The sequence below is a fragment of the Chiroxiphia lanceolata genome, chromosome 1, assembly GCF_009829145.1.
Source record: "Chiroxiphia lanceolata isolate bChiLan1 chromosome 1, bChiLan1.pri, whole genome shotgun sequence".
NCBI lineage: Eukaryota > Metazoa > Chordata > Aves > Passeriformes > Pipridae > Chiroxiphia > Chiroxiphia lanceolata.
Genome location: NC_045637.1, coordinates 62,107,003 through 62,128,268, shown reverse-complemented (window position 1 = coordinate 62,128,268; position 21,266 = coordinate 62,107,003). Strand labels below are relative to the sequence as shown.

The 21,266-nt window shown below is 38.2% G+C and overlaps 1 protein-coding gene across 1 annotated transcript in view; it reads right to left on the bottom strand.

The window, feature by feature from the left end:
• Nucleotides 1-21,266, bottom strand: part of CARMIL1 (capping protein regulator and myosin 1 linker 1) — a 193,274-nt gene that overhangs the window by 45,525 nt on the left and 126,483 nt on the right. The window contains 8 exon segments of the mRNA XM_032681955.1: nucleotides 1,748-1,923; nucleotides 7,481-7,612; nucleotides 7,872-8,000; nucleotides 10,401-10,493; nucleotides 11,520-11,560; nucleotides 12,637-12,731; nucleotides 17,120-17,188; nucleotides 19,524-19,696. Coding sequence (XP_032537846.1) covers nucleotides 1,748-1,923; nucleotides 7,481-7,612; nucleotides 7,872-8,000; nucleotides 10,401-10,493; nucleotides 11,520-11,560; nucleotides 12,637-12,731; nucleotides 17,120-17,188; nucleotides 19,524-19,696 — 908 coding nt within the window.

Sequence of the window (21,266 nt, the reverse complement as noted above, 5' to 3'; positions counted from 1 at the left end):
ATTTAACCTGCTTCTAACAGTTTTCCATGAGATGAAATGAAAACATCTGGGTAAAAGAGCTGAATAAAAATCAGAAGTGAAACTCAGTAAGGAACACTCTGCCACTGAAGTCAGAGAAACATGAATCTCAGACAAATGGGATAGGACAGTGCTGCCTGTTTAACACTACTACACTGAACAACTACAATCCATTCATTTCCTTAATTCCCTTTTTGTGTTTGCCTGACAGTTGAAGGACAAGTGTACAATGCTGGTTCTCCATCCCAACTTTGCTTCTTCTTTTGCTCTAGTTAACCACTTTCTGTCCCAAGAACTTCATGTCAGCCATTCCACCTACACACGTATACGAAGAACACCAACACTCCCTGCACACAGAACTTAAGTTTCACTGTTAACTCCCTGTCAAGGAAATGTGTACCCTGAATTGCTCCCTTGGGGTCCCATTTTTGGCGACAGTGCCAAAGACTCAGGCTGTGAAGGGCAGCTGATTTGGAGCTTACAAGTACATATGCCTGAGTTGCAGCCAGAAGCTCCATCTCTCCTGCCTCTGCTTTCAAGGTCAACTGTTTCACCTCACACTTTCCAGCAAGTGACGTGATTTTATTTTTTTATGTGTGGACTGAGCAGCTTTGGATTAACAAAGTTATTTCTGTGTGGGTCTATCATTACTGCTGCAGAAGGCCTGGACAAAAATGTAAGGAACTCCTTGGAAAGGCAATAGAGAAGTAGAATGGTGGCCAAGCCACAGTGGGAAGAGAATGAGAGCGAAGGGATCTCTCTAAGCTACCGATATTAATTTAAAATAATATAAGGCAGGAAGGGTGACAGTGTGGCCCCCTCACCCCACTGACAGTTCCAGCTCCTACAAGTGGAAAAGCCAGTATTATTGTTTTGGGGTCAAGATTTGTTTGATAGGACTAAAGTGAAGAAAACTGACTCCCTGAACCAATTTAAACACTCTGAAGGCATAGCTAAAGGCTTTAACACCTTTTCCTGCCTATTCTGCTGTACTCGGCAAAAATAATTTCCAAGTCTTACTGTTTTCTTCTTCTGCAAAGATATTAGCATCGCAATACAAAATGACATGCTTTTCCATCAAGCAGAAAGGAACTGAGAAAGTTTAAGTACAGGTCAACCACATTATACTGCATAAATATATTCTCTGGTATACATTTGATACGAAAAAAAAGCAGTAAAAAGTCAGGTAAAAGCCTCTTTTTTAAAGGACAAACTATGAGTTATTTAAGGTAACAGCTTCTGCTCCAGGTTTGTGGTTTGAATATTCAAGTTTCCATTTCTTAAGTATGTCTGTCTGCTGTGCAAAACTCCCTTATAAAGTTTTAAAGTGATTGCTATGGCTACAGGACAAGACCAAATGCAGCAACAGACAAAGCACTGCTACCAGTCAAAGTAAAAAGTGCAATTTCCTTCTATTACATTAGTTCAGTGTTACCCAAAAACATAAAAAGGTTTTAAAAAATGTATCAGTCATGAAAACATTATTTGTGTACCAGAAACCAAATCTTTTACTAAATAAAACAGAACACATGCATCAATATATGAATCTCCTGAATTAAGTTCACCAGACCTGTAGGGCGATTTCCTGCTCTTTGAATGGCATAATATAGTTTCTTGTGAGCCACAAAAGCATTCCAAAATTCTTCTATTACACAAACACACATACACACACATAAACCCCAAATCCAAATTCTATGACCAATTTTGTCAGATTAGTCTTTTAAAGTACCTAATTTTATTGAGGATATCAATTCCAGATTGCTCTAAGAGGACATTTTTCACAAAAGTGCGTGGGATGGAAATCTTCTCAGTGCTAGCCTCAATCAGGTCTTCACGGATGTGAGCTTTCTTCATTACATTTGGGCAAAGGTTTTCCGCTGCATCCACCATAGACTCAAGGAGCGTCTGCAGCACAGTAAGCAAAAAATAGCATTACATATTGGGATTTACTTTAGCCGGAAGACAACAGCATTATTCTGGTGAATAGCACTACAACACTTTGAGACTTGTAGTTTTGACAATTCTCCTTCCTACTTTCCAATCCACTGCAACTCAGCTGCAGTAAAAGATATTTTACAAAATACAGCTGTTAAAATTAATATACTTATTTAGAAAACATCCTACAACTATACTTGCTTGCCTTTTCAAATATGAAACTTCTCTATGTTTAACCGTCAGAACAATAAATTAGCTTCTCTTGTGTACCCACCACTGCAGTGGATGCTCTGCTGCAGCTGCCTTCCCTCTAAACTGTGCCCTGAATAACCAATTTCCATCAATACTCCAGACCTGCCAATTTGTAAGAAGCACCAGCATATGAAAAAACGAGACTATCGACAACTCAGTATGCTGTACATGGCTGGAATATACTAGCCAAATATTAAGAAGTAGCTACAAGTGTGATTTGCAGTGGGCATGCAAACCTTTAATATATGTACCTCATTTACATACACTTAAATCCACAGGGAACTTTAGGTGCAGGCAACAATTTTTATTCGCACAGAATCACAGAATGGGTGAAAGGCTGGAGGTCATCTAGCCCAACCTCCCCGGTCCAGCAGATTTCCCTAGAGCACATTACTCAAGGTTGTGTCCAGGTAGCTTCTGAACATCTCCAGTGAGGGAGAGTCCACAACTTCCCTGGGCAATCTGTTCCAGAGCATGGTCACCCACACAGTAAAGAAATTCTTCCTCATGTTCAGGTGGAACTTTCTGTGCATCAGTTTCTGCCCATTGCTTTTTGCCCTATTGCTCGGCACCACCGAGAAGAGTCTGTCTCCATCATCTTGACACCCTCCCTTCCAATGGTTCCATATATTTATAAGATTCCCTCTCCGTCTTCTCTTTGGCCCAGTTCCCTCAACCTTTCCTCATAAGTGAGGTGCTCCAGTCCTCTAACCATCTTTGTAGCCCTCTGCTGGACTCGCTCCTGGAGTTCTATCTCTCTTTCTTTTTAAATGACTGATCAAAACCCCAAACCAGAAGAAAACCATACACACTCCAGAAATAAGACCATGTTACAAACCCTCCAACTCCCTCAACTCTATTTTTCTTAGCATAAGGTCTCCTGTACTGACAGTATCTTCCCTCTTAAACTTTCTCTTAGAAAAATGTTTCATAGAAATCCTCAATGCTACGAAGTTACGTTAAGAAAGCCCCTTTTAGTCGCATGAGATTTATCTCCTACCTGTGCCTGTGAGAGAAGTAATTCTGGTTTAAATCCTCTTTATCACCTGCTGGTTTCTTTTTGAAACCCCAGCTATGACCAGAAGGCTCAAGAGCCCTCACTACAGGCATGAGTGAGGGCTCATAGTGCACCTCACATAGTCATCCATCTATAAACTTGTGTCATGAAAGTGCAGGAAAGCTCTAATGTACACATGCAGGGATCAGGATGAGTCATAGAACCAGTACTAGTGTTCTTGTCACTGAAATATTTTTCCTCTAATTGTTTTCATATCCAAAAAGGTTAGGATACCTGTGGTCCTACACAGAAGGTATAAAATAATAAGCTGGTCATCTAGAAAAACAATTTTAAATTCATACAGTTTTACTACATAATGATATGTACCCTGTGTACAGTAAAACACATTCACTTATAAACACAAAGCAGTATTTTCTGATAAGACTGGAATTGTTGTTTGTTCAAATTCTCTCCTATATCCACCTTACTTCATCTCCAGTCCCAGCAATGCAGGAAATCTATTTTAGGTATCTTCAGAAGGCTGTTCAACCAGCAATTAATTTCCCACCGAATAAATTGTTTCAGAGATTGCAAAAGGCCCAAGCTCATTAGCACAAGATGTGAAAACAAACTCTCTGTGTCCATTCCCAGTATGAAGCACTACTTAGAAAGACCAGTAAGGAGGGGTTTTTCTCCAGCAGCTGGTCCTGTTGTCCAGTGAAGCTGCTTTCATGCTGCTGCACTCCAGTGACTGTGAGGTCTCCTCAGCCTACAGTGCTTCCACAGTGGCATATACAAACACATTGTCCTTGGTTCATGCTTCAGTGTAAGTGCAAGACTCATTTTACCCCAACTTTGAATCCTCCAAACAAGTGGGACAAGCAGAAATTATTAGCAGACATCAGATAGTTCACCATATGCCATACCACATGAAGCTTTCAAGCAGTTTTTTAAAATCCAAAGGAAGGTGGAAAGACAAAAGGAACAGGACAGGGGCCAGTTTACCAATATGGGCCAACATGTCTCCAGTAAGACTGGAAGTTGATAACCAAACAGAAAAAGGTACTTACCAAAAAAAAAAAAAAAAGAAAGAAAATAGCAGTTTCATTGGAATGGTATACTAGGTAAGCCTATGTTTAACCCAGGTACTTGTAAATATTGTACAAAAATAATGAATTGCACCCCTTGAAAACTCTACCAGACTTCCTTTTTCTTCTCGATGTCACACAGCGGTAATGACCTCAGGTTCAACTCCATTGTAGCAGAGCTTTCTTCTCTTTCCATAGCCCTACTACATAATTATGCCCTACATAATTGGCAATTTTCACATATAGATATTGAGCAAGAAACAAAAACCACCATTACTGCATAATAATTTCAATGATTCAAAGCAGTATCTTTCAGTCTATAACTCTTACAGACTGAAAAAAACAGACTGCTCTTTAAGCCTAGATTCATGAGGACAACAAAGCAACATGAAGCAGCCACAGTGTACAGGGAAGTCTGATCTTTACAGCATTTGATTTACAGTTATAAGGGACAACTGTCACTATGGAGCTTGTTTCTGGGTTCCTAAGCTCTCTGCACTTTAATACTCCCGTTCTCCCCTCCTTCAATCCCCCAGAGATTCTGGGACAGCATGACTGAGAAAGAGCCTTTCAAGCTCCTGCAGACATATTCACAGGGAGGATAAAGAACCTAAATGGTAGAGACAACTGAGCCAGGTACACTACTAACGAGAGTTTCTGATACATCCATTTTTTATCATGCTGCGTGAAGGTGTCAGTGGGAAGTAGAAGGAAAAACTGAAGACTTTTCCTGAAAATCTCAGAATTAATTTTTACTCAAAAAACCTCAAAGAATGTGCAATTTAAGTCAAATAGAGTTTGGATCCCATTTTAATTGCACAACTGAACATAATTTCTTCAGTGGTGGATTTCAGCAGTTAATTTCACATGGCTGTTACTGTATCTACAGAAACCTTTCCTCCTTCTAATTGTATCCCAAAACCTTTCACTGATGGAAACACATCAATCAATATTGACTGTGAAAGGGCACGTATTTCAGTCACAAGACTACACGTGCCAGTCACCAGGCGTGCAGAAAGAAAAGAAAAAAGTACTGCGCACAGCTAAAGAATCTTAATATTCGGGAGAAAGATATGGTGAGAACAAAAGGACTGGAGTATGACGATATCAAAACAGGTGATGAAGCTAAAAAACGCTTTGCACTAGAACAGAATTTAGGAAGAATATTCCAGCACTCTTGACCTCACAAAACAAGCATCTTTTGCCTAGGCTCCACTTCTCTCGCTTATTTTTCCTTGGGCCTTTGCTGGTTGAATAAAGCATCTCTGGGTTCTATGTGTCCACAGTGACACCAGCAGGAGATGAAAAATGCATACAGTGCTAGAATTTCTCCTTTGATCAACTCAACTCATTCCAAGATACTGCTTTTCCTTACTCTAACTTCTTACTTTCCACCTCTTCCCTTTTTTCAGTTAAAAACAAAATAAAAAATCTCATATTGTCTGAAGAATGTTCATCAGCTTTACACAACTTCCAAACTTTTTTTAAGAATCAGGCTGTGGTTGCTATGGAAGCTAAAAATCAAAAACTCAATTCACATTATACAGGATGTTTTTCTGCCAACAATTACAAAAACAACTGTCCTTATACGACCTCCCTTGTCTATCTTTACAAAAAATAAACTGCTTATTATGTTTTAAATTGGCGTAAACAATTGGGAAAAAAAATCCTAATCCAAGTTCAACATTTTCTCCTGCATGCAAAGTACACCACCACAGAACTTAAAGGGAAACCTTTCAGCCTGAAGCGTAAAATTAATAAAAACGAGAGTTAGAATACACAAGGAGCAATATGACTTTGTAGTTTCTTGTAAGCCACTTAAACTTGAATGACAACACAAATTAAAAGTAAACCTAGAAGTTAGAATGAGTGAGCTGAAGTGCTTTTCATTTTAAATGTATAAAAGTATAAATGGAAGACCCATGAACTCAATCTTACGCCAAGAACTATAAATAACATTCCAAATGCTGATGAGACTTATTTTTCTACATTTCTGTAAGAGTATCCAAGATGAACTTATTAAAGTGCATGAGCCCAGCATGAAGGGCTGACCTAACTATTCCCATTCCAATAACAGCCTAAGAGTTCCACTGGGAAGTGTCTTATGGATAAATCACTTTCATGGCTGCAGAAAACTTCACTTATTTCATATAATGGGGAAAGGGAGACACATACTAAAAATCAAGCACCATTTTCCTCCTCATTAACTTTTTAATTTCAAAAAAGTAATTAGTAATATGGTATTATTATTGTTCTTCATTATATTCCCACTGACTAAAGCATTTCCATGTTGTTTCAACTGAAAGATCAAAGAATCTGAAAATGAAGGTTGAAAAGTTTAAATACAACAGAACACAGGCAAGGCAGCTTAGTCGTAAACTCAGGTTGATCTGAGCTGCCCCAGAGTCATATTCTTAAATTCACCAGCTTCCATACAGATCCCAACTGTTGTTAAAATCCCCCCATTCTGTCTTCTTTCCGGACTGATAGCTTTGCACAAGATGGCTCTTCTTTGCTTGTTATACAGTAAAAGCTAACGTAACTGAAGGTTCAAGTTTCTGAGCAGGAGCTGGCTGAACACAGGCGAGAACAATTACAGATCAATGACATTTATTTCAAGAACTGAGGTTGACAAGCATTTGTGAAAAGACTTCCTGCAAAGCTGCCTGTACTAATTCTTTGGGCACTCTCAATACATACAAGTTGCCCAAATCAAACAGTAAAGTGGAAAATCTGCATCAGGTTCAAGTGGTCACTGGGGAAAAAATTCTGCAATGGAGCCTACAGAAAAGCAGTTTTCACTCCAGTGGGACACCTTAACTACTGAGTACTTTTCTCCAGGGCATGAGGCTTGTTTAGGTGCTTGAGAGATGCCTTTATAAAGGGTTGAAGGAGCAATTGATTAGTCTTTGCCTTCTAAAAGATGAAATAAGTTGATAATAAACAGTATGTGCTCCTGCTGCCCACTGAAAACACTAAAGCAACTTTTCTTTTAATTCCAACTGAGCAAAAATCCAGATAATGCAGTCCAAAGTTATAAGAAATTAATAATGAAAAAACAGCTTACATACAAATCTACTGAGAAGTTAAAAAAAAGAAAAAAAGTGTGGTACATTTGCATTTAGCAACAGAAAACCTCAGATTTAGTTATTACTGCATGTAACAGATGGTAATACACCTATCCACAGACCTTAAGTTGCTCATCCACTACCCTTGTGACTTCTCCAGCCATGGATTCAAGTGTCTCTTGGATTGGATTGGAGAGTGAACCATTTGCTCCTGCCCAAGAAGCTCCACCAAGGTGATACAGATTTGGTAAGAGCTGTAAGACAGGAAGAGTATCTTCAGAAATCAGGCTCATCACTACCTGCTTTCAAATCAGGACAAATAGGAGAAAACCTATTTGGCTAAATCAAAGTCTTTATAAATTAGAATTATCATATTAAATACTATCTATAGCTGATCATCTGAAAAAAATACCCTTTTGCGACACATTGTTATTTTAACTCCCCAAAAAGAGAAAAGCTGCAAACATACACAGAACTGCTCTCAGCACTACCAGTATGCTGGGAAAGGCTTACTGTTTTGGAGTTCTTAGCATCCCGCATAAGCCGTTCTGCCGATTTGACATCTTCCTGTACAGCATCCACGCCACAGTTTCTTAAAGAGTTGAGATGATCTTGCACTTTTACACATATCCTGTCAATCATCTATTTGAACAAAAGACACACAAAAGATAAAAACATCAGAATGTTGGTCAAACACAAACATAATCCAGTCCAGGTAGAAAATCAACAGTAGCATGATGAGATTTGTAGTGACAATCTGGAAATGCAAGATCAGAGCTTGGAGGTAGTACAGTACTAGTGCAAAAAAGCACTACATCTCATAAGGGCACATCTAAACATTGCGAAAATAAATAAAACTTTACCATTTGAAAAAATTAAACAATTTGGAATATTTCCTCAACAGTTACCCCCAGGATAACTGCAAATAATCAAGTTATCCAGTTCAAGTTGCTCTGTTTTTTTGGAGCAACTTAAATGCTGAAAACGTTGTTGATATATTTAATACTTAGGTCCAGAAATCACTGAACTGTTAAGAAATTCAGACAGTAAAAGAAAGTTCTGCCATTTAACAAACACTATCAGAGATTTTTTCCCATCTAAGCAAAATGCAATCACACAAGCTTCTGGAGTATTCTTTCAAAATAGAAATATTCCTAGTTGCAAGGGAATTCAAACTACCAAAGCAGAAGTTTCCATCATACCTTTCACAGTGGGATAAATTGAACTTAATCTGTATCTGCAACATAATTCATTCAACATGCTGAAAACACAGGGCAGGGCGGTATATCTGTATCCTTACAAGACAAACCAATAAGAATGTCTGACATATAGTCAGCTTTGATTAAGATATATGAGGCAGGGAGATATAATAGTTAAAAGTCTTTATCAGCCCACACAGCCTTCATTAGAACTGGCTATTTGACATTTTGAAGTAGACATCTGAGGCGCATGTGTCATCATCATATAAAGTCTACAGTTCTAGCATCTTATATCATTAGCAACAAGAACTGAAATAATTTCACAGCATGCTCCTTTTCTGCTCCACATGACTCCTTCTCTTCAAAGGGTTTTGGGTGGGCCTTTTTGTCCAAGTACAAAAAGTTAATTAATTATTAGACAGTGAAAATCTCACTGGGACATCTGGACTAAAAAAAAAATACACTCTGGGAATAATAATGCAATTCTACAATCCTAGATGGTCTTTTCCAGCTCTCTTTTAAAACTGTTTTTAAAATCCATCCTTACTGTACACAATTTAATGCAGAAATCTGTAACTTTACTTTCAAAATAGCAATAAATTATATTTCCTGAAACTGATGTGTGTGTGGTGTTGGAGGAAAGCACAACTAAAACCAACAAGCTATAAAAAGATCTAATATTAATTCATATGGAGATTAGTAACTTAGGGGAAAAAAGTGGCATTGGAACAGATAAATTACTAGAATAAAACAAAGTGGTACTGTTCTCTTACAGTTTTCAGTGCCTGTACATCTCCATGTACTGTTTTCTCTGTTGAGAGGTTACAGTACAATTTTAGGCTCCAGTAATAAAACTCTGTCCCATTAAATTTTAGTAACACAGGTATAAAAGGCCACTTGAAATTAGGATCACCACAAAAAATGCAGAAAACAGAGAGAAATTCCATCGACTCAGCTGAAGAGCAAAACAGATATTTCTCTCCCATTTGCTAGAGTCTGCTATTTGCATGGGAACACAGCTGGTGCAAACAAACAGATAAGGAAATTTAAAACAAAGGTTGTGACAAGTTTTATTCTTCTTACATCACCTTGCTTCTTTACTGGTGTAGTAGAGGTGAAAACAGCCCTGAGGAGTTCTGGTAAGAAACACACTAGTACAGAGAGAATGATAGGTTACCACAGAAAACTCTTGTAGACCTCTCAAGGACAAAAAACCAGAAGGATACGTGACATCTAGGAAACCTGGTAGTGGCTGACAAAACACAAAAGCTTCCCGGCTTTTAGCAATACTTTGGGCTCTGTTAGGTAGGAAGACCTTCCAGCTGCCCAGACTGTAAAGAGCACAGAAGACTTTTACTTTCCTTTGCTCCCTCCCTCTAAGTAGATCTTCCATTTGGCACCCACATTTTTGAAGGAATAAGGCAGATGATGACTTACTCTCTTAAGGCTGTTTGCTCTGGGGGTAGCTAAGGGCATGTTTACATGGTTGCTTAGTGCTAAGCAGAGAGACTGCAACTGGTTCAGACACCAGAACTGGCAAAGCCAAATCATGCTTTTCACGTTGATGAAAGCCTGTTGAAAAGTCAGACTCCTGAGCACCAGTGAACCAAACTATTCCTAGTTTCAACAGTAGTTCACTTAATAACAGCTCAGGTCTTTCTCTACACAGTACTACTATATAAGACCCCCCTCTCACAAATGCTTTCTTTCCTTCCAAATAGACTATCACCCATAAAGTAAGATGGGCCTTGTGGGTACTAAGGTACTTGGACAGAATGAGGGAGAACTCTCTCCCCAGGTAGATTTTAGGTACTGAGAAGTCCAGTAGGGAACAAGTTCTCACCTGCTGAGTGGTACTGGTGACAATGCCTTGCTGCAGCCGATACGCTTGTTCCTGTAGGTACTTCCTGGTCTCATGATTACGAAGAAGTAGTTTCTATCTAAAAAAAAACACAAAAAAAAAGCCAGATTAGGAAACTGAGTGCAATTGCTTTCAGTTTTGCTGCTGTATCAGAATTGGGTACTGACAAGAAAAACTGCTTAATTATTTATCACCTGCAAACCTTATTCTGTGTGTCTCAGTGCTTAATAATCACATGGGCAAATACTCATTCACTTACAGACAAATTAAATATGGTTAAATACTGTGCTTTTGCCACTGTTTTCTGTAAGAGTCATCTATTTTGAACAATTTAGTAAATTACTCCAACAGATTCTGGTTTGACAAGTATTTGAAGGGACTCTTATCTATTAGATGTTGTAGAGACCATGATGACTCAAGATAGTCAATTCATTTCTTTTAGATGCACTCAGCCCACTGAAAAGATACATTTAAACATCAGTATGTCTGGAGAGAAATAAACTATTTAAAAGTGCCTCAGTTCAAAAGTTGCTTAAGGCTAAGCAGTACAGAAGTGCTCTTCAAAGGTAAACACCTACCATCATCAGCTTAATGGCACATAGAGTAATCCACTAAGCTGACTCTATCAAATTTAGTCAAGTCAAAAAAACCTATTAGTAAACTGTTTAAGGTTCATCAAAGGTCTGAAAGGAAGAGAAGAGAGGAGAAAAGGATGGGTAGAGTGGCCAGCAGATTGTGATGCAGACATTAATATGATGGTCATCTCTGAACCAGCAGCAGCAGCAGCAAGAACTGGAACATTCTGACCAAAGCCCCACAGTAACACAGGGTTTATCCAGTTTTCCCACACTAGGTAGGTAAAGTGTGCTGCAGAGATACTGGAGCTTGGAAGGTTAGCTGCTATGTCCATCTGGTGTTGGACTAACGCCAGGAGCACTCTCACTGTACTCAAGCTGTGGAGTGCTGAAGCTCACTGAGATGTCAGTCAGATGGTTCAGTTGTCCCCACACCAGGCACGGCAGCTCAGTCCATGCAGACGGGCTTTCATTCCTATACGCATGGAATTAGCTGTGTTCACAGCACCACTCCTGAGATTGTTACTTTTTTTGGGAGAGAACGTCCTTGTGTTGTGTAAAGAAAGCCTGAACCACACATGTTAAAACAAACTCAGGGTCTAACAGCTTTAGCAACTTAATATGACTAAAAGAAAATGCTCTTTGCACGTAACACCTAATTAACACAGAGAATTTAAATCCTCATGGCCAGAGGCTTCACAGTATTTTTTCAGAAATGCACCTATCGCTCCTAGATATGAACCCAGACAATTTTATTAAATGAGATGTAAGAAGTATGTCCATCCCCTATGATTCAGATTTTAAAAGCAGAATTTAGATCATTTTCATGCATCAAAGAAAAAGGTGCTAACTACCAGTCCTTCTCCCTGTGAGAATTCCTTCACTGAAAATAAGGATCGTTTGCTTTTTAAATCACAGTTATCTGTAAGAACTATTATAAGGTTTTATGACCTTACCCTGGCTGAAGGTAAACTACGCATTAAAGAGATGTAAATTGTATGCTTTCTGATTGAGCAGGAGGCTCATTTGGAGCTTGCTAGATTACTGTATTAAAAGTCAGCTGGGAGCTTTATACTCATGCAAGTGGAACAGCTACAGATACTGTCAACACCTTTTCATCCTAAAGAAACATGCTGGTGCAGTTGCTTATTTAGGGCAACAGTGTGTGAGTTTTACACATAGAATATAAATTAACACGGCAGTAAATGTTTTCATTCTCCCTCAAATTAAAGAGCATCCTTTGTTTTGTACAGAACTAACTGCACTTTTATGCCAATATACAAAAATGTGTACCAATAATTCTAAACATATGAAAACACGCACAAGTACATATGTAGCAAACATGCAGTTTCTAACTCTCCTTTTGTAGTTAGGCACACAGTACTACGAGGTGTAGCTTGCACTCTTTAAGTTAGGACTTTCTGACACTACAACCCTTGCATTACATCAGTCTTCACTTCAACCATTCTGTGGAACAAAAAGCTCTTGCGCACTTGGTTACCACATATATGTCTATGCAAATCAAACAATCCATGAATCTAGCCTAGAATTCTTACTCAGCCAAGCATGAAGGCTCAGTCTCTTAAAATTACTACGTTATTTTCGGTGATTTTATGTCTGTGCATTGGTGGTATATGCAATACCTTTTGCAAGTGCCTCTTCTGTTTTCTCAGGGTTTGTTTTGAGTGCTTGGGAGGCATCATTCATCGGTATAGGCATGAATCTCAATGTATAATTCCTAAAGAAAATAAAATTTAATAGTGAAAGTTAATGTAATTACTGTACCTCATTATGAAGAATAACTTAGAAGGGAGAAATAAGGTGTCATCTAGCTTGCTTGTGGAAGGTACTAAGAATGTATTTTTCATATTTGTAAGTGGACAACTGGAGGCAGGCATGCTCCTTTTTGTTGTTTAAAAAATTCTTCCTTGCTTCTAGACAGAGGCGCAGATTTTGAAAAGCAAAAAATGCAGTTACGTGGTCAATGCCCAGTGGCTGCTGAATTAAGGCCTAGTTGCCTTCTGTACCTCTGTACACAAGGTGAGATTATTTTTCTCCTATATCTAAACAGAACAGAGAGCATCAGTGCCTGCTGGCAACTTTATCAGATCTAAGACTAAATGGAAATATTCAGTAACAGACAAGATAGCAACTAAGAGACTGAGCTTTGAAAATTTACCATTTAATAACTTCTTGTGTTTATAACAATTTGAGACACTTGCTGAATTTTTAATAAAAGCTGACAAAATAAGCATAGCATCTCCACATTGTTTTATGTAGACAATTGCTCTCTGGCATTTGACTTTTTTTTTGCAAAATATTTCTGTAGTTTTTGTCCATCTGCTGCAATATGAGAATAAAGATAAGGGTCTTGAGTCAAAAACTGCAATTTAAACTCTGAGAACATAAGTTGCCTTGCATTGTTGTAGCAGTTACACCTAAGATGCTACATGCAGTGGTATGTCCAGTACACCTTCAGATTTGAACAAATGAAGAGAAAAAAAAAAAGCAGGAAGTTTGTAAAACCTGGAAAAGAAATTATCCTTCTATTTCCATAAATCCTTATTTTCCTGCAAATATCTTTCTCCTCTTCAGCTGTCTGCAAATGTCCCCGTAATTGTCTGTTCCTATTCCTCAGAGCTACATAAACATGTTGGAACCCTCTATTTTTGAACATTTTAGAGTTGGCAATTTCACGGAGTCACCACCATTCCTCACTAAATGCAGTAACTCCACCAGCAGACAACCTTAAATACTATGACACTCCAGCTTCTTTCACTTCCTCTCCCCCCAGTTGCTTGGCCACATGGAACACTACTTTCTGAAGGACAGTGGTCTTCTTAACTGCCAAACTTGTTGATTCCTTGTCGATACTACCCAACACTTTATCTTAAGTGAATAATGGAAGACTTCTATGTTTCTTCCCCAATGCAAACATGTACAGCTGTCAGTGGCAGGACGTTACTCATACTGACTCAGCAAGGGCCCTGTGATTTCAGTGTCCAACTTTCCACTGCATCACAGTTCAGAAAATTAATTCGTCTCTTGAGTTGTCTTGCCCTCAAAAGAACATTGCAAACTATACAGACTCTGTGATGTGTCCTAATGTAATACTAACCAGTGAATAACTGGCTGTCCATCACCATGTGGAAACTTTTAAATGTCAAGACACCGAGCTCCAAGACAGATAATAATTACATAACTCACTGATTGCCTTACTACTACCTGGCAGGTGGGGTATTTATTTAGTTAAAAGGAAAAAATTGTAGATTTCTAAGGATCTCTACAGCTGTTTGACATTTAAAGCATGCCATTCATTGAAATCTATAATTGCCAGTTCTGCATGCTAGTAATTATATGCTAAATTCAATTTAGTCAAAGGCTTAGTGCACCCTCCCTCACACACATGGACACACACAGCAGAAGGGGAGAAGGGGGGAAAGTGAAAGGTACGGAGATTCATGGAGACACAATCACAGAGAGCAAAACTTTAGAAGACCACTACCTAAGGAAGAAAGGAAATCCTCTGTACTTGGTTTTCCTTTCAAACAGACAGTAATTTTTCAAATGCTATTTGATTTTCATCTAAGAATTAACCAGTTCTTAGAGGAAAAAAGTCAGGAATTAAAGCTCGCTTTTCAACTTTGATCATTAGGAGAAGTATTTATCTTCACACTATTCATTTTTCTCTGTTTCCTTTGAAGTCTAAAAGATTCCTCCATTCTTCTTATATTAACACTCCACTTGTCTCTGTATAGAGTACATTTCCTTCTAATTCAATATCCTGTAATTTCATAACACACCATACACACAGTAAAATACCTATATTTAAAGGATGATAATTTTAGAGAGGTGCTGAAGACTGGAAAGGATGTCCTAACAAACCTCTCCCTCTACGTACAAACATGTGTGACAATGGTCCTACATTTCATCATATGTTATTTCCCTCGTAATAACTTCTGCTCCATTCATGACATACACTCCCTGCTGTGGTGGTGATTTTTACTGTCTATTTTAAAAAAAAACCCAGGAATAAGATAATATGATTTGCAGGTCAGTGTGTGATTTTCATGTCACTGCTATGGGAAGAATTTGTAGGCCTCTATAAACCCCGCACTTTTTTCATCAGTTATTGAAATTTAAGCTATTTCGTCAGTCAGTCCATATAGAAAAAAAAATCTTTTAGGAATGAACATGGGACAATACTATCAGTCCTACGACAAAGCAGGCTCTAGGGCTGGCAAAGCCATGCTTATCTGTACATTAAAATTACAGAGACACAAGTCTCTGATTTTAATTGGCCAGGCTGAATAGGAGGCTTGTTCTAAAATGCTCCCCTGAACTGACACCTGTACTGGACTCTGCAGAAGAACCTCTCAGCATCTCCCATTAGCTGCCTGGGACCCCCTTGGGGCAAACTGCAACAGCCATGCTTCCAGAATTCCCTTGCAGGAATAACATTTCACACGATTATAAACAAAGAAAAGTTGGGAGAAGGGGACAGAAACAATATTCTGATTGCTCTGGTCTGTTTTGAAGTATGTTACAATCCCTCCCAATTCTCCTAAGCCTCCTTCCATACTACTGAAGTCTAGCTTTCTTCTCTTTTTTTTTTGTGGTTTAGTATATGACTATTTTTCTTAAGTTCAAAATAACACATACGACACATATGCCCAAGCAACTTCAGTATATTTCATTCCAGTTTGAGCAACGATTCTTTCCTACAGAATATTGACAGTTTCAGGTATTTTTAGGAAACACAGGGTGAAGGATGTTCTCAAAATGTCTTCAAGACGGATTGTTTACAGCCTAATTGTTTTCAGCCAGTACTGACAGTCCCTCTCTCAAGTTTAAACCTTTGTTGCCTGTGGCTCAGTTTGTGATGTTATCAATGCTTCTGACAATTAAAAAATGTGTAAGGCAACATAAAATAACCTCAGCTTCGAAGTTAAGTAAATGAGATGCCACCTCAACAAAGTTCACTGTAACACAATTATCTACAGCATTTTTTTTAAGATCATTTGCTTTTACCTTAGTATTTCCTCCTCTTTTCTAGTTACTCATCCAAACACTTCAGAACAGAAAAGCTGATGCTAAGCAGAAAATAAGTATATTCCCTTTTCTACCAGACTTCCCCATGTTATTGCTCTCTGAAAGAGAAATGCCTGCAAGTTGACAAATAACCTTTGCAAATTATTATTCACTACTATGAATGGAATCACTGCAAGATGATTTGTTTAATTATACATCACTTATGTAATTTCCACATCAGTGCAACTGAATTAATTTTGAAACCAAGGATATAACTACAAGTTGCATAAAACTAGTAACTTCATAAGCTCTAGCCTCAGACCCCTCCAAGGTTTAAGATGGTCCCTTAAGTAGTTATACAGTTTACAAATATCTTGTCTAAAAAGTAGCAATTGTAGGTTACCTTCACCTTCTAAAAGAGAGCCTTTGCTCCTATCTGACGGATTTAATGATGTGAAACAACTTTAACTGCTGTTTAATTTAAATCCATATTTTATCTCTCTTAAGAAAAGTAATAACATATAAAGAAATGTGATGGAGATGGAGAGAGATGAAAGCAATTTAGCATCCATCACTGGTAATGGCTGCATCTGTGAGTAAACTCATGGAAGCAAAATGACCCAGACCAGAGCAATTACAAAGAACAATGCAATTCCTGAGATCATCACTATTAGTTTAAACTTCCTAGGGGGAAGAAAAAAAGTCAGACCACAAAGGCACACTTCAGTAATTTTCTGTTATTATATACAGCTTCATTCACTGACTAGAATAGAATTTCTGCATGCTATTAACACAACAGAATGAAGAAAAGGGAAAATATTACTAAATTCAGAATTCTAACACTAACAGCAGAACTCAAGGGCCTTAATGCTGATAGCAAAGTATGGATGAAAGAGCCACAGAGCCTTTTCCCATCCTTTTGAAGGATGTGAAATCATGAATTTTCCTTTAGATTAAACACTCTGACACTTAAAATTGAGATCACTCAGCATCTTCAAGACCATATTGACTGCGGTGAGAACTGCAGCTGCTCAGATCATTCAGGATGTAAGTCTTTGGCCCCTTCACAAGTCATTCAACTGCTCGAGAACTTACTTTTCCAGTGCCACAGCTATGTCCTGGAAGCCCTGCGCAGTGATGTTATTCTTGTCCCATATTACAGTTCTGAGAAGTGGTGGGGAAAGGAAAGAAAAATAAAAGTTAAATGAAAATAAATCTATATTGAAACTTTGCATATTGAAATAATACAGTGCTGAATGTTCAAAATTGTATAGCAGAAGGCAACGCTTTAAAAACCTGTCTTTAGTTATATTCTAAAACCTTGAAATGACAGAAGTTATGGACAAACATACCACGAAATTCACTTTCTCTTACTTTAAAAGGGACTCTACTATATTTTCCATCATTAACATATAAACCTAACTTTTCTAAAATACAGCTAATAGAAAGATTTGGAGATGAATTCCAGCTTTTTCAAGTAACAGCACCAAAAACAAAGTTCTTGTTTGCAAAGCAGACAAAACAAATGTCTGCTTTGCAGGCTGCCACCAAAAACCAAGACAACCGCAGTAATTGAACAATCTCTACACAGGTTATATGTATTTAAAAAAATCATGTTGATTGGTTGTCAAAATTTGCAGGCTATTACATATTCAACCCTGCACTAGGCTCATCATACAGTTCCTATGATTCCACATGCAACATAAGTAGCTGTCAATATAAACCATTAGGTTAGGTGCATAAATTGTAGCTCTTTTGAATACACAATAATGATATGAGTGATCAAACCTTGCCCCTCCTCCCCCAATTCAGACCACTCAAGCAGACTGCCTGCCAATTTGCAAACACATGTTCAAAGATCTCATTAGTAGTCAGAAGAGACAGACAAGCGGATAAATCTTGCTTCTGTAAGAGTATCAGTTGTAGCTGTTTTGAAAAAAAAAAAAAGTCTTAAAAACGAACAAAGATTTGTGGTGCTTAAAAGAGAAAAAAAAGAGAGATGGCAGAGTTTCACAAGTATTGACATCCTTCTGTTGTTGCACAGTAATCCCTCTGTTTTTTAGATGGAATGATGGAGGTAAGGAAGAGAGGAAGATAGATTTTACACTCACCCTACAAAGATCATATGCTTAGGGTCAAATCTTGGATATTTCTGCTACTGAAAAATGTGTTTATTTTTCTACCTGGATGTCATTTTATAACATTTTTGGCAGAGCCAAAAAGTTACTATTGCATTATTCAGTTTGTAATCACACCACAGACTGTAGTGACATTATGTCAACTGTGACATTCAGTGTACTGCGAAACATTTCAGTCTGCCATCCTGAAATCCATCAAAGCTTTATTTCTTCAGATACTGTGGTCATTTCAGGTTAATACATTCAATAAAGCTAAGCCATCCCTCCAGTGTTTTCTTGACATTTTTAATATTCAGTTTGGGCATAGTGGCACAAAGACCAGGATCTCTGCCTCTGAACAAATAGCCAGGACTGTTCTGGAGAACTTCTTACCCTTCAGGGATCAAACACTTGGAGACCAAGCACAGAGTAGTCTCTTTACACAGACAGTACCCTGAGGACAGTTCATCTGTACAGTCTGACAAGAGGAGGAGTGAGGATTAGTTTCCTGATGAGGGTGACATATTTAGAGGTCCTCATCCAGATTCATGCTGATTAAGAGTTTTACTGTTTGCAAATCACATACTGGATAGAAAAAAAAGTGAAACTCTCAAGCCATCAGTGCCAGACGTGCTAAAAAGCAGTGAAGTTGTCGGGCGGATGGAGTCGCAGAGAAGAGATGCCAAGGTCCATCAACATGGTAGGCAGGGGAGAGAAGAAGGATGGATGGTCCATGCTGCTACCCATTCTGAATTCCACATGCTCTCAGTTCGAAAACTGATACTCCAGAAGACAAAGAATAACTTACTTCAGTTTCCTACCCAAGTATCAGAATTTTCACTGCTGGAAAGGTCTCCAGTGAAAGAGAGAGAGGAGAAGAAGAGAAGAGTGGCTAAACACTGGATCAGGGTTCCCAGAGACACCATGGAATCTCTGTACTTGCAGATCTTCAAAACCTGCCTGGACAAGGCCCTGAGCAATCCCATATAGCTTTAAAGTTGGCCTGGCTTTGAAAAGGACATTGGATTAAATGACATCCAGAGCTCTATAACAATGTAGTTGTTTGTGTTTTTTTTTTCCTGTGATTCTAGGAAATTTAGAACCCTTTTGGTTCCAACAAGAGGTTTTTCTGTTTAAATTTAGAAAATGCTATTTTCTCCAGTTTCAGTTACGGAAATGTTTCTGTAGGGACAATTTGCTTCTCCTGTTTTTTTTTGCTGCTGGGTTTGGGTTTTTTTAAGAAAAAAAGGATGAGAATCCTTCCAGACACTATAAAGTGGCTGTATCAAGAAGGGTTCTGAAGAGAAACAGCTTGAGAATAAGCCAACAACCTCAGTATTATTAAGACGTTCTACTGTTTACTGCAAATACACTTTCCTTACCTGAGCTTGGTGTTTATCTGTAGGGCTTTTGCCAACATCTTTGCTCCCATATCTCCCATGGCATTTCCACTAATATCCACTTTTGTAAGAGAAGTATTGCTGCCCAAGGCATTAATAATGATGGTGACCTCAGTCTTCAGCTTGGAATCTGCGAGGGACAATGACTGTAGAGGCTGTGGAGCATAGAAAAGGCACTGATAACAAGAACTGATAATGCACTCATTCCTCAAACATCAACCAAAAGAAGTTACAAGTTCCCCAAACTCTTGGAGACAGCAGTAAGCATCAAAGTTATTTCTGTGTTTGCTGCAGACCCTGCAACACATGATAAACTGGGAGTCAACAATTTACAGCACAGGTGTCAAACACATACACACTCTCAGATTAAACTGCAACACCCTGTGAAAAAAGTATTTTTAAGTGGCAGCACCTCCAACTTCCCAAGTCCTATTAAGTTCAGAATACAGTGGGACCCTCAAAAGAGGCAAGACAACAACCACCAGCTTCACAAGACAAATTCTAGTCTCCAGCAGGTTTTGCTAAATCAGCATTAGAATTTTCAGTGAGAAATAAAAATTTCTACAACTCTCCTCTTCTCCCTCAGGCTGAGATTTACCCAAAGGAAAAGTACCATCTGAGGCATTGTTAAAACTAACATTTTCTTTAAAGGGTTTCTTATTGTTACTTCAATTTTAGGAGTGATTCTGTTCCTTTAACAAAGAGCATGGACTTTTGGAGGAAACAGACAGAAAATTGTAGCAGGTCTGAAATCCAAAACAGTAATGAGTATTTATTAAAATGAATAAGTCAATAGATATTATTCACAGTGGTATTCTGACATCTGCAACTGCAATATCTTTCAGTAAGTTTATTTTTTTTATGTAGCATGTTAAGCTCAAACTACTTTATTTGGCTCCAGCAAGTCACACTCTAAGCATTAAGAAAATCTCTTCTAAAAATGCCCGTATTCCCTCCATTCTCAGTATCTCAACAGTCAACAGCAGGAGCTCAAGAACTACAGTCTGTCTATCCCCATGTCTTGCAGAGATATTTCAGCTCCCCAAATTGTAATTTGTCTTTGGTGACGTATGAGAACTCCACAAAATATTTCCCTTGCTCAAGTGTGAGTCCATGCAGAGGAGTGTATTGTCATTATACACTCACTTAAGCATGTACTGGAGGATGAACTTTAGGAGCCTAAAATCTCCAAATTGCCAGCATAGGAAAATTGTCATCTCATAACAATGAACCATGGCACCTACATTAGATGCTTAAGCTTAGATTAATGGAAATAAACCAATCAAATTGTGCACACATTCCAGGGTCCATGGTGCTTGCATGGTACCTGCTATACAATGGGATTCTAGCCTCCAGACACCACTGGATTACAGTGATAACTAAAAAGCTTGCAACAATAAGAAATGCACTTATAAATGAGGAAAAGCATAAAAATTTGAAGGCACAGCAGGTTTATAATTAAAAAGTCTAACAATAACACAAGCCACATGCTGGTTTTATTTTTAAATGGGAGTTATTAAATTATTATGCTAATGCCTTTAGTCTATGTTTTCTAATTTTATTACAATATGTACCCTAAAGAATATTAATTAACCACATTTAGAATGGCATTTAAGAGCTCTTGGCACAAGTTTGAGAAGACCTTTTGCAACAGATTCACAAAAAAGCAGCGCAACACAGCAGTGACAGAAATCAGCAATAAGCTTGTGAATGTGAAGTTTCTTC